The sequence below is a fragment of the Melanerpes formicivorus genome, unplaced genomic scaffold (genome assembly GCF_026170545.1).
Source record: "Melanerpes formicivorus ecotype bairdi unplaced genomic scaffold, bMelFor1.0.p_v2 SCAF_29, whole genome shotgun sequence".
Lineage (NCBI taxonomy): Eukaryota > Metazoa > Chordata > Aves > Piciformes > Picidae > Melanerpes > Melanerpes formicivorus.
Window position 1 is genome coordinate 4,814,939 of NW_027142381.1, and position 13,229 is coordinate 4,828,167.

Consider the following 13,229-nt stretch of genomic DNA (forward strand, 5'->3'; position numbering starts at 1 on the left):
GAGGTCTCTTCCAACCTTAGGAATACTGAATAAAGCAGACGCTTCCCCAGCTTCCCTGCCCTTGCTCCTCACCTAGATGGCTGCTCTTGATTGACAAATTATTTATTAACCAATTATCTTCAACACTTCAAGCCTGTGATCAGGGGAAGGAAGCAAGGCATGCAGATAGATGCACATCTATTTTATCATATCCCCCTCTCAGGATTCATTTGGCTAAATTAGCTCTTCTAGGCCCCCTCCTAAAAAAGCTTCTCATTCTCCTACTCAGCAGTGTAGTCCTCCTCTGTACTCGCCCCAGCTGAGATCCTTTTTTGCCTCCATGCATAGCAGACCAGAGCTGCACATCGCATTCGAGATGAGATCTCGCAGCAGAGGCTTATATAATGCTCTGGTACTTGTATAGCTACACTAGAAATACCTTGCCTTACATAGCTTGATGTTTTTATCATATACTAGCTGATTAGAGCATGATTAAAACCCTCCAACTCCTCAGTTCACTAATGAGCATCCACTCCAGAGCAGAGGGTTGGGTCCTCAAATAAATGACTTTTCACACAAACTGTTTCAAGTCGATTTTCTGTTCCTGCCCAAGGTCATTCAGCTGATCCTGTAAGATACCTTAATACTCCTTGAGTATTGATACCTTCCATCTCCAGTGCTCTGCCTGACGGCACGGTAAGCCCAGGGATATGGATGCAGAGCAGTTCCCTGGGGAAAAAGGAGCTGCCCCTGCAGAGGCAGGTGTGCAGGAAGCTGCAGTGCCAGCAGATGGGTCCACAAACATCCCCACGAAGCCTGAGAACTGGAAGGAGCCACAAGCAACATTTTATATTACCACTTGTTACCAGTCACAGGATCAGTAAGGTTGGAAAAGACCTCAAAGATCATCAAGTCCAACCTGTCACCCAACACCTCATGACTACTAACCCATGGCTTCAAGTGCCACATCCAATCCCTTTTTGAACACCTCCGGGGACAGTGACTCCACCACCTCCTTGGGCAGCCCATTCCAGTGGCCTACAAGTCTCAGGCTGGGAAGAAGGGCTAGGAAGGGGGGAGCAGAACAGAAAGGACTGGTTAGCAAAGGGATAATCATCACTAACTGGCATTTGTCAACCCAGCCCCGTGCTCAGCACTGTCATTTTCTGCTCAACTGAGTACTCATACTACTCATACTGAATACTGAATCAACACTTTACAAGCAAGGTCAGGCGAACAAGTGTGTCAATAAGGAAGGAGTGCAAGACACCAGCAGAAGAACCCACTCATGATCCTCAGGATCCAGAAGGGAGGAAGGGGTTGCTGCTACAATTAATGGGCCCAGGCTAACATCCTCCGTGTCCATCAACAGGAATGGCCTTTGCAGCCCTTACACACAGAGACTTCAGATGAGAAGCAGGAAATGGGGAGCAGCAAAAGGGCACCAAGTGAATGCATGAAGGAACAGCGCTCCACCAGGCTAAATAAATAAATAAAGCTCACTTCTGCGAGCAGAGACCCACTGCAGCACTGCCTGGATGCTTGGAGCTGTGCAGCAAATGCCAAGCTGCGCGAGCTGCAGCCGGGGAACACATAATTAATGTGATTAGGAGCACACAGAGCTAGCATGCTCTGCTGACTGAAAAGCCCAGTAGCATAATTACTGTTTTCTGTAGCAGCTCTATGTCTGAGCAAATCTCAAAGCCTGGTTAGTTTTAGACTGCTGTGTAAACGTCAATAAAAATCCCAGAAGTGCCAGCTCATCAGCATTCCCAGGCACAGAAATGGGGGGAAAATATCACTGCATTTCCATGCTGTTAACATCAGGCAAAGAAGGCTCCGTTCTCCAGCCCTAACCTTAGAGTTTGTAATAAGGTAACATCTCCCCCCAGTGAATGCTTATTATGAAAGCTAATTAATTGCTTTCCAGTAATGATAAAGTCTTGGGTGTTCAAAGAAAGCAAAAATTCACTGTGCAGGAATTCAACAGCCTTTATTGAAACAAAGATTTCCCCCTGTTTAAAGACCTGCTTCTGATTAACTCCATTACAAATAAAACCCAAAGAAACCGAACATACAGGCAGGCAAACTATGTATAGGCAAGAAAAAGTGAGCTGAACCAGTCAAAAAAAAAATCCATAGTATTAATTGAAGGGAAAAAAACTAAAGCAATGCTTTGTAGTTGCCTAGATTTCCCTGGGGCATGGAGAGTCAATGCTTATCTGCCTTCCTCAGAAGAGACAATTTTGATTAATATCAGACCCATCTGACTCAGTCTATTAAACCCTGAAGGAAGGATATTCTTCAGATATAAGAGATATGTCTTTGATTAATAATTCTACCATATTGCCATTCCAAGCATTAACAACTGCATGGCACCTGTGGAAAGGGAAAAGCCTTTGAATTCTGGGGAAAGGAGCTAACTTGTGCTAATAGACATGTTCTGCTTCACACCTCTCTGAGAGTCCTCTGCTCAACAACTCCAAGTGTCAAGGTTGTCACTACTTCCTGGCAAAGAGGAGACAATGGTTATACAATTCAGCTTTTGCAGAGAGTAAGAAAGCAAAGTTACTTCAGACCTTCTGCATGGCTTGCCTGAAGACCCTGGTAACCTGGCTAGGGATTCCTCTTTAGAGCTGGCACAGCTTAACAGACCACAACATCATGGCCATCCTACCTTCAGGGGCATATCTTCAGAGATAAGCATTAGATCACCCAGCCCCCTACTCTGGACTACCATGCATGGTGTAACTAGTGCCAAATTGTCACACAGAAGGTGGGGTAAGAGTCATTGTAACAACATCTACGGCGCTTCCCCTGGAAGATCTAGCTCCAGGCAGTCAGTAGCAGCTGCCTCACTTCAGCAAAGCATTTCTCCTGATGCTTGCAATCAACCTCTTGCAGTATTCTCTGTAGTTCACAGGTTTGATGTCCACTGCTGTAGCCTTAATACGAGATTCATCCTATGAGAAAGAAAAATGGCATGTAAAAGGTGTCTGAGCACTCCAGGCACTTCTGCCCCAGTGACTTCTTGCTCTTGGTGTCAGAGTTCGCTGGAAATGCAAACTTGACTCCCAGAGCAGCTGTGGTGGTGCCATTTAAAACATGCCAGGCTTCAGAGCCATGCTAATGACTCTGTATCCCTCCTTCAGTGCTCAAGAGCAAGGATACCTGTTGTGAGCAAGAATCTTGGGAAACTTCTCCCCACAAACAGAGGAGGAGGAAGCCTGTGATGGAGGACAGGTCAAACTACAAGAGCCACAGGCTCCATTAGCTGCCTTTTGGGGAATACTTACATTGTAAGTCTCCAGTTTTACTCTGATCCTGAACTCGTAGGTGTTGAAGTTTGCATTTTGGAACACTTCTTCAAATGCCTGCTCGTTCTGCAAGAAGGACAAAGACAGATATCAGCTGCAGGCAGCCCAGGCTTCCAGGAGCACCATGAACTTTCAGAGCAGCTCATCTCCTGCTGACGTTGGCAAAACCAGTGGCACTAACTGGATCACGTAGGAAGAGAGCTGAATCTTCCATCAAACTGCAGATGCCAAACTCATAACTTAGTTTAAGGAAACAAAAAGTTCAGTTCAAGGTGAAAACTTTTCAGCTACCTAAGGAAAAGGACACAGAGCTGCACCAAACCTGCAACCAAGTGGAGAGAACGAGAGCATTATAAATCTACAGGAGGTGTCTCACGCTGCTCAAGTGGCTAATGCTGATGTGCTGCTATGAGCAAACACTGTCAGAGCTTAACTATTTAGCTGTTAATTGGCCTGTTGGACCATTCTGTTCCTCTGCTTCCCCATTAATAGTATCATAGTATCATTCAGGATTGGAAGGGACCACAAGGATCATCTAGTTCCAACTCCCCTGCCATGGGCAGGGACACCCCACACTAGATCAGGCTGGCCAGAGCCTCATCCAGCCTGGGCTTAAACACCTCCAGGGACGGGGCCTCAACCACCTCCCTGGACAACACATTCCAGGGTTTCACTACTCTCATGGTGAAGAACCTCCTCCTCACATCTAGACTGAATCTCCCCACCTCCAGCTTCATTCCATTCCCCCTAGTCCTATCACTACCTGATAAGTCCTTCCCCAGGCTTCCTGTAGGCCCCCTTCAGGCTGTACACATCCTTCACATCCTGACACAGACCTAAGAGCATGGATTCACAGAATGGTTTGGGTTGGAAGGGACCTTAAAGATCATCCAGTTCCAACGACAGGGCAGGGACACCTGCTGCCATCCCAGTTTCCTCAAGGCCTCATCCAGCCTGGCCTTGAACACCTCCAGGAAGGGGCCATCCACAACCTCCCTGGGCAACCAGCTCCAGTGTCTCATCCCCCTCCCTGTAAACAATTTCTTCCTGATCTCCAGCCTAAATCTCCCCTCCTCAAGCTTCAAATCCATTCCCTCTCATCCTATCATTACAAGCCCTTGTAAAAAGTCCCTCCCCTGCTTTCCTGTGGCCTCCTTACAGTACTGGAAGGCCACTCCACAGTCTCCCCAGACCCAACTCTCTCAGCCTGCCCCCATATGGGAGATGCTCCATATCCCTCTGATCATCTTCATGGCCCTCCCCTGGACCTGCTCCAGGATGTTCTATCACGAGTAGATGCATGTTCTGAGCATGCTTTTGTACCCATCAGAAGACTGTCATATTTATAACAGGAGGTGATTCTAATTACCATATGAACACTAAACATCATCATCATTTATAACAGGCAATTTGTCACAACAGTAGGAAAGCAGCAGACAAGTTGTGGAGACCGTGGTGAAGAAGTTTATTTCTGTAAAAATTAGCTGTAAAAAAACACCAAACCCAAACCCCTTTTGCTGACATTCCACAGGAATCCTGCAGCCTCACAATGCTACAGCCAAGGAATTATTAATGCATTTCCCTACCAGATGCACTTGACTTGATCAGTCACTCCAGCAGCAGACAGAGCATCTGATCTGGAATTGAACCCACCTCGGTTTCACACGTACTCCAAGTGTTACATCTGCTGGTTTTTAAATGTGCACAGCACTATTTTGCACTACACAGTGATTCTCCTACAGGTTGAGAAAAGCACAACAAATGGAGGTGAACAGGAGCTGCTGGTTTCACAGACTGCAAACAAAATTTAGGCATATCCTCCCTGCATATTAAGAGCCTCTTCTGGCCATCGCACTGGATTAGAAGATAAGAAACTTGCCTCATAAAGCATTTGGCTTCTGTTTCCAGCTCTGCCACAAACTATGCTAACCATTAGTGAGTGAAAAATGCTGTTAGCACACCAGTCACTGCTACCCTACATCACCCTCCTTCAGTAACAAGCACAGTGGAGAAGGAGATGAAAAACCTTGCATGCATATCTATGCCTGGCGTGGTCACCGCCTGGACGTGGACTCAATGCATACTGCGAGGAGTGGAAAAGACTCCCACCAACTTCACAGGGTACTGCAGCAGGTCTTCAGAGAAAAACAACTAAGAACAGCTTACAGAAAATGCAGCAACCCCCTCCCCCTTCCTTCCTTTCCTTTTTTAAAGGCTCATAAAAGTGTCAAATCAAAACCAATTTCTCCTGGAACACAAAGCATTCCCCGCTCAAGGGCTCATTCCGTATTATGTTCCATTTTCTACCCTCAGCCATTTCCATTAGGCAGCTCTTCAAAAGACATTACATGTTTGTACTGTTACATAGGGTCTGCTGTCTCTTCCTTCCTCACCCAGTTCTCTTCAAGCACTAAAAGTGACTAAGAAATTGTTTGAACTCTAGCTGAGATTAAGCATGACTGGAGTCAGAAAATATTGACAAGTTAGGAAAGTCTGAAAATGGAAATGCAAAAAATGCAGGCACAGCTAATTGGGATGCTCCAGCAACACCTCTTCCTACAGAGCAGGGGTGTCCAGCCTTCAGAACACAGAAGCTGAGCATCCCAGAACCACAAGCTTGGCACCACTTATCTTAACACAGCCAAAGCCTTTGGGTGGTGCGTTCAGGTGGGAGCATCACAAAGAGCGTGGCCACCAGGTTCAGGGAAATTATCCTTCCCCTTCACACTGCCCTAGTGAGGCCACACCTGCAGTACTGGGTCCAGTTCTGGGCTCCCCAGCTCAAAGCAGACAATGAACCACTGCACAGTATACAAAGATGAAAGGACTGGAGCAACTCTAACAAGGAGAGGCTGAGAGACCTGGGGCTTTTCAGCCTGGAGAAGGGAACCTTACCAATGCTGATCAATATCTGAAGGGCAAGGGGGTGGGGCCAGACTCTTCTCAGTGGTGCCCACAGACAAGACACGAGGTAAAGGGCACAAACTGGAACTTGAGGAAAAACTTTTCTTGTGAGGGTGACTAAGCACTGGAACAGGCTGCCCAGGGAGGTTGTGGAGCCTCCTGCTCTGGAGAGATTCCAAACCCACCTAGACACAATCCTGGGCAACCTGCTCTGGGTGACCCTGCTCCAGAGGTCCCCTTCCAACCCCTTCTGTGACACTGCAGAGAATTTCCAAGCCCCATTCTCGTGTGTAGATTACATGAAAACTAGCCCTGCTATGCAGAAGCAGATGAGGTCTACAACAGTGTCCCAGGACAACCACAACTGCAGGCTCTGCAGACCTTCCCCCTTCACCTCCCTCCCACAGCCAAGCAATGGCTTAACCACCGACTGCTCTATCTATGGAGCCCCAGGAGCAACCAGCCCTAGCCTGGGAGCACAGCAATGCTCATAACACAACTCAAGAAGTGATGCTTTCTGTATCACCATCTGGAAGAAAACAATCAACCATCCCCCCTAACCACCCCACTCCCACTCCCCCCAAACCCCCCCACTCCCACCCCCCCCCAACCCACCCCACTCCTCCCAAACCCCCCCCAACCCACCCCACTCCTCCCAAACCCCCCCCACTCCAACCCCTCCACTCCCACCACCCCCCCAAGCCCCCAGGTTACACAGTGAACAACTGAAAAAAAGTCAGGAAAAGATGATTTTTGTTGAACTAAAGGAAAAAGCAGCAGAGAAGCTTACACTGAATCTTAGGCTGGAAGGCACCTCAGAGATCACCTACTCCACCCTCCCTGACATGGGCTGGGACACCTCTCAACTAGACTAAGCTGCTCAAGGCTTCATTCAACCTGGCCTTGAACACCCCCAGGAGGAGGCATCCACAACCTCCCTGGGCAACCTGTTCCAGAGTCTCACCACCCTCACACTGAAGAGCTGCTTAAAATCCACTCTAACCCTGCTCTCCCTCAGCTGTAAACCATTCCCCCTTATCCTATCACTAGACACCCTGATGAAAAGTCCCTCTGCAGCCTTCCTGTAGGATGCCTTCAGGTATTGGAAGGCAGCTCTAAGATCCCCTCCAGTGCCTTCTCTTCTCTAGGCTGACCAACCCCAGCTCCCTCAGCCTATCCTCAGAGCAGAGGTGCTCCAGCCCTTCGATCATCTTTGTAGCCCTCTCCTGGACTTGCTCCAACAGCAAGATAGAGATGAGAGAAGCAAATACTGTCTGTTAGTGTTTAATGACTTAAAACCTTTAAAATTGTGCTAATCTGTCAAAGAAAGACCACTTCAGCATCTCTGCCAACGATCCATTTCACAAGCCATGGTTTGCAAATGACCCACAAAGCTTCTGATGGTATTTAGTGGGGGTGGGAGGGGGGGAAAGGAGGAGGAAAAAAAGGGAAAGAAAAAAGGCAAGCCTCCAGAATTGAGCTAACACACGAGTTCAAAAAGCTTCCTGCCTACTTCCAAAGATACATACAAAGTGTTCTGGAACTTAGTAGTTTTGTAAACAGGTTTTTGGAACACATAAGGGATAATGCTGTTAGCATTCATGGCTACAAAAGGGCCTGTTTGCACATTCTTCCAATCTAAGTAGAAGGCTAAAACAGGTTGTCCTTTCTGCTGGAGTCAACATTAGAGCTGTCAGCCCTCTAAAGGCTGTGGCACCAGTCAAGTAAGCAGCTGGCTCTCAAGGCCCAGGTGACAGGGACAGCTTTTAACAGCCAAAAGAGCTCAGAGGTAGACAGACTGACTGTGGGAGCAAGCTATGGGGGAAACCATGCAAGTCTCTGTTCTCCAGGCAGATGGCCTGTGGAAAACAATCCTGAGGAGAGTAAACAAGTCCCTGCCAAGAACTTCAGGCTAGGGAGAAGCAATGATTTGTGAACTTTGAAAAGACAGTGAAGTCCAGCATCTGGACAGCAAGCTCGGGGAGAGAGCTACTCAGCTGGCCTGTCACCCAGAGACTGGGCAAGACCAGCTTCTTGCCAAATGAAGAATATCCCTTTCTTTCACAGGGCATTTTGATACTTAGCAATGCTGTTAATTTCCACAGCAGCTACATGAACACAATCCACTGCCTTTGCCCTCTCTGCTGGCTTGGGAGTGCTCCACGTGCGCCCCAAGGCGAGGTCACGCTCCCTGATGGATCCGCACCGGTGTTCCACACATGCCTTACATCCTTCTCCAAGCTGCCTTCAAAAGTCAGCACTACAAGAACATTTCTTCACCAGGAGGATCAGAAAAGAAAGAAATCTGAGGGCAGCCCAACAACAAGATGTGTGAAACGTAGTTCAAGTGCTAGGCATCGGCTAAAAATAGAATGAGCTAATTGACTGACCTTTTCCTTCAGTTCTCCCAGGAAAGCTGCATTCTGCCCAAGAATGAATTCTGCTGTGTCTTGGAAACAAGTCACCCACTGATAGTCAAGACAGTCTGCAATAGTCACCTGGAAAAGAAAAAAAATCAAATGAAAACACCCCCAAAGGCTCTTTCATCCAGCTGCCCATTCCTCAAGGAAGACAGGGCAAAAGAGGAACATCTGCTGGAGAGAGTTTTAAGCTCCCAGTAACTACCAGAGCTCTGTGTACTGTAGGTGCTTTCCATCACCAAGGGTGGAAGGCACTGATTTAGCATCTTTGGGCTTTTTTTAAGCTCCATGGAATGTCAGAGTAACTTAGTGCAAGTTAACAGTGACAGTACATTGTGCCACAGAAGGCCAGCAAGATCACAAGGACGGACGCTCAGCTCTGCTCTGCTGTCACTCACGAGCTGTGAGCAAGAACAGGTAGCTCTAAACAACCACCGAGGGGACACCAGGAAGACTTGCTTTGCACATATCCAAGTACTTGAGCATAAACACAGAATGCCAGGTTGGAAGGGACCCCAAGGATCATCTGCTCCAACTTTTCTAGGTAATAGCCTAGTAGAAACGAGCTGGCCCAGCACCCTGTCAAACTGAGCCTTAAAACTGTCCAGTGTAGGGGAATCAACTCCAGGCTGGGCAGTGACTGGCTGGAAAGCAGCCCTGAGGAGAGAGACTTGGGGATGCTGGTGGACAAAAAGCTCAACAGGAGCTCTCAGTGTGCACTTGCAGCCCACAAAGCCAATCAGATCCTGGGCTGCATCAGGAGAAGTGTGGCCAGCAGGTCGAGGGAGGTGATCCTCCCCCTCTGCTCAGCTCTGGTGAGACCCCACCTGGAGTACTGCCTCCAGTTCTGGAGCCCCTATTACAAGAGGGATACGGAGGTGCTGGAAGGTGTCCAGAGAATGGCCACAAGGATGATCAGAGGGCTGGAGCACCTCTCCTGTGAGGACAGACTGAAGGAGTTGGGGCTGTTCAGTCTGCAGAAGAGAAGGCTCTCAGGTGACCTAATTGTGGCCTTCCAGTATCTGAAGGGGGCCTACAGGAAGGCTGGGGAGGGACTGCTCAGGATCTCAGGTAGTGATAGGACTAGGGGGAATGGAATGAAGCTGGAGGTGGGGAGATTCAGGCTGGATGTGAGGAGGAAGTTCTTCACCATGAGAGTGGTGAAGCCCTGGAATGGGTTGTCCAGGGAGGTGGTTGAGGCCCCGTGCCTGGAGGTGTTTAAGCCCAGGCTGGATGAGGCTCTGTCCAGCCTGATCTAGTGTGGGGTGTCCCTGTCCATGGCAGGGGAGTTGGAACTAGATGATCCTTGTGGTCCCTTCCAACCCTGACTGATACTGTGATACTATGATACTACGAACCCACCACTTCCCCTGGGAGATGATTCCAATGTTTGACTGTTCTCATGGTGAAACATTTTTTCCCCTGGAATCCAATGGGAATCTCCCCAGGGGTAACATGTACCCATCACCTCTTGTCTTTTCCACGTGACTCCTGGTAAAAAGGGAGTCTCCATCCTCTTGGTAACCACCCTTTGTGTGCTGGTACCTGGTAACAATTTCCCCCTTTATCCAAGCATTCAAGGAAAAGACAGCAGTGAAAAGATGATGCACTAGCCTCACAAGCATTTCCCAGCTGCTTTGACAGCTAGGGATAGGGAAAATGGAAAACATGCTGTGCTGAAGGCCTTGGTTGTGCCCTCAGCACCCCCTTTGTGTTCTACAAGGATTCTGCTGTGTGAAGTTGTCCCTGCATTCCTAGAAGTAACCTGTCAGAAGTTACTCAAGAGGCAGTTTGTGGTTTTGTGAAACTGCTGGGCTAGGTCTCCTCTCCCTGCAGGTCCACCTGGCACAGCCCTTCTAAGCAGCAGACTCAACTCTCACAGTGTAAACCAGGAGAAGGTTCGGTGCTTATGGTGTAAGTGAGCATCACAATAATCTCAGATAACTTTCTGAAGCAGGCTCCATTAAAGCATGAGAGAGAACAATACCTACCCAAAAAAAAAATGTACTAAATATAGGTAGCAGCTGTAAAAGTGCAATTACTGCTCTCCAGAAATGCCATTTTACTTCAGTTTATCTTCACTACTGAAGAGGCGTAGGCCATCTGTACTCTGCACTGCATAGTACACTTGGAAACCAGAATCAACCCAGCTAGCATCAACTTTTTGGCAAAGAGAAAAGCTTTTAATTGGAGCACTAGGAAAACAAACTGCTAATCAGCTCAATGAAACATCCCTCACTCAGGTGCAGCCACATGAGCCACTGAAGTATCCTCCAGCTCACAGGTAGTGCAGACAGACAGAGTGAACAGCACCACCTCTCCCCAGATTTGTTTGGGCTATAGAACAAGAAGGAGAAAAGCCTGGAGAAGAGAAGGCTCCCTGGAGGCCTGATAGCAGCCTTCCAGTACCTCCTTCAGGTACTGGAAGGATAGAATAGAATTAACCAGGTTGGAAAAGACCTTTGAGTCCAACCCATCATCATTTAATCAACTAAAGCATGGCACCAAGTGCTTCATCCAGGCTCTTAAACACCTCCAGTGATGGGGACTCCACCACCTCCCTGGGCAGCACATTCCAAATGCCAATCTCTTTTTCTGTGAAGAGCTTCTTCCCAACATCCAGCCTAAACCTCCCCTGGCACAGCTTGAGACTGTGTCTTCTTGTTCGTTGCTGGTTGCCTGGGAGAAAAGACCAACCCCCACCTGGCTACAACCTCTCTTCAGGGAGTTGTAGAGTCTCCCCTGAGCCTCCTCCTCTCCAGGCTAAGCAACCCCAGCTCCCTCAGCCTCTCCTCACAGGGCTGTGCTCCAAACCCCTCCCCAGCTTTGTTGCTCTTCTCTGGACATGTTCCAGCAACTCAACATCTTTCCTAACCTGAGGATGGAGAGAGACTCTTTACAAAGGCCTGCAGTGATAGAAAGAAAGGCAATGGCTTCAAACTAGAGAAGAATGGATTTAGACTGGACGTTAGGAACAAGTTCTGCACCATGAGGTTAGTGGAACACTGGAACAGGTTGCCTGGGGCCCCGTTCCTGGAGGTCACAGAAACATTCAGGTTGGAAAAGACCCTCAGGATCACCAAGTCAAATCATTAACCCTACTCTATGAGGTTCACCATATCCCCAAGAGCCACATCCAAACCACCTTAAAACACATCCAGGGTTGGTGACTCAACCACCTCCTTGGGCAGCCTGCTCCAATGACTGAGATATTCAAAGTAAGGCTAGACAGGGCTCTGGGCAACCTGCAAGGATGTTGTAGAGAGGCTGGTGCTGGTCTCTTCTCACAGGTAATTAGTGAGAGAACAAGAGGGAATGGCCTCAAGCTACAACTGGGCAGGTTTAGACTGGGTATTAGGAGAGTTTTTTTCAGAGTGGTCAGGTATTGGAATGTGCTGCCCAGGGAGATGGTGGAGTCACCAAGCCTGGATGCCTGGTGGTTTGGATGTGGTGCTTGGGGATACGGTTTAGGGATGACCCTTGCAGAGTAGGGTTCTCTGTTGGACTTGGTGATCCTGAGGCTCTTTTCCAACCTGAATGTTTCTGTGATCTAGTTGAGGATGGCTCTGCTGACTGCAGAGGGGGTTGGACTAGATGACCTTCAGAGTTCCCTTCCAATGCAGGCCACTCTCTGACTAATGAAATACACTCACAGCATCAACTAGGTTGGAATAGACCTCCAAGATCAAGAACAGCGTGGCCAGCAGGAGCAGGGAGGTCATTCTGCCTCTGTACACTGCACTGGTTAGGCCACACCTCAAGTACTGTGCCCAGTTCTGGGCCCCTCAGTTTAGGAAGGAGGTTGACTTGCTGGAGCGAGTCCAGAGAAGGGCAACGAAGTTGGTGAGGGGCTTGGAACACAGCCCTGTGAGGAGAGGCTGAGGGAGCTGGGGTTGCTTAGCCTGGAGAAGAGGAAACTCAGGGGAGACCTTACTGCTCTCTACAACTACCTGAAGGGGGGTTGTAGACAGGCAGAGGTTGGTCTCTTCTCCCAGGCAACCAGCACCAGAACAAGAGGACACAGTCTCAGGCTGCGCCAGGGGAAGTTCAGGCTGGAGGTCAGGAGGAAGTTTTACACAGAGAGAGTGATTGCCCACTGGAATGGGCTGCCCAGGGAGGTGGTGGCATTGCCATCAATGTAGGTGTTCAGGAGGAGACTTGACAGGGTGCTTGGTGCCGTGGCTTAGTTGTTTAGGTGGCGTTGGATGACAGGTTGGACGCAATGATCTTGAAGATCTCTTCCAACCTGGTTTATTCTATTCTAAGATCCTCAAGCCCCAACCCTAACTAACCAACCAACCAACCAGACCACGGCGCCGAGCGCCTCCTCCAGTCTCCAAACACCCCCGGGGCGCTCCAGAAGGCCCTCTCCTCCCCCGCCCCGGACTCACCAGGAGCATCAGGCGGTACTTGAAGTTGGGGAACTCCCTGTCGCACTTCTCGCAGCGGTAGAGGCCGTTCTGCTGGTCTATCACTTTCTTGTTGCAATCCTGGGAGGGACAGGCCTGGTACATGCAGTTCTCTTTGCGCAGATGTACGACGGTGCCCACACAGCTAAAATAATCCGCCTGGGAGAGCGAGCGCGCAACGTTAACCTCCCAGCGCTCCC

The 13,229-nt window shown here is 48.9% G+C and overlaps 1 protein-coding gene across 1 annotated transcript in view; it reads right to left on the minus strand.

Moving 5' to 3' along the window:
- Positions 1–1,946: 1,946 nt before the first annotated feature.
- Positions 1,947–13,229, minus strand: part of RPA1 (replication protein A1) — a 31,035-nt gene continuing 19,752 nt past the window's right edge. The window contains exons 14-17 of the mRNA XM_068154608.1: positions 13,012–13,188; positions 8,591–8,698; positions 3,276–3,362; positions 1,947–2,942 (exon numbers count right to left, since the gene is read on the minus strand). Coding sequence (XP_068010709.1) covers positions 2,835–2,942; positions 3,276–3,362; positions 8,591–8,698; positions 13,012–13,188 — 480 coding nt within the window. The 3' untranslated portion in view covers positions 1,947–2,834. The remainder of the gene's footprint in view (positions 2,943–3,275; positions 3,363–8,590; positions 8,699–13,011; positions 13,189–13,229) is intronic.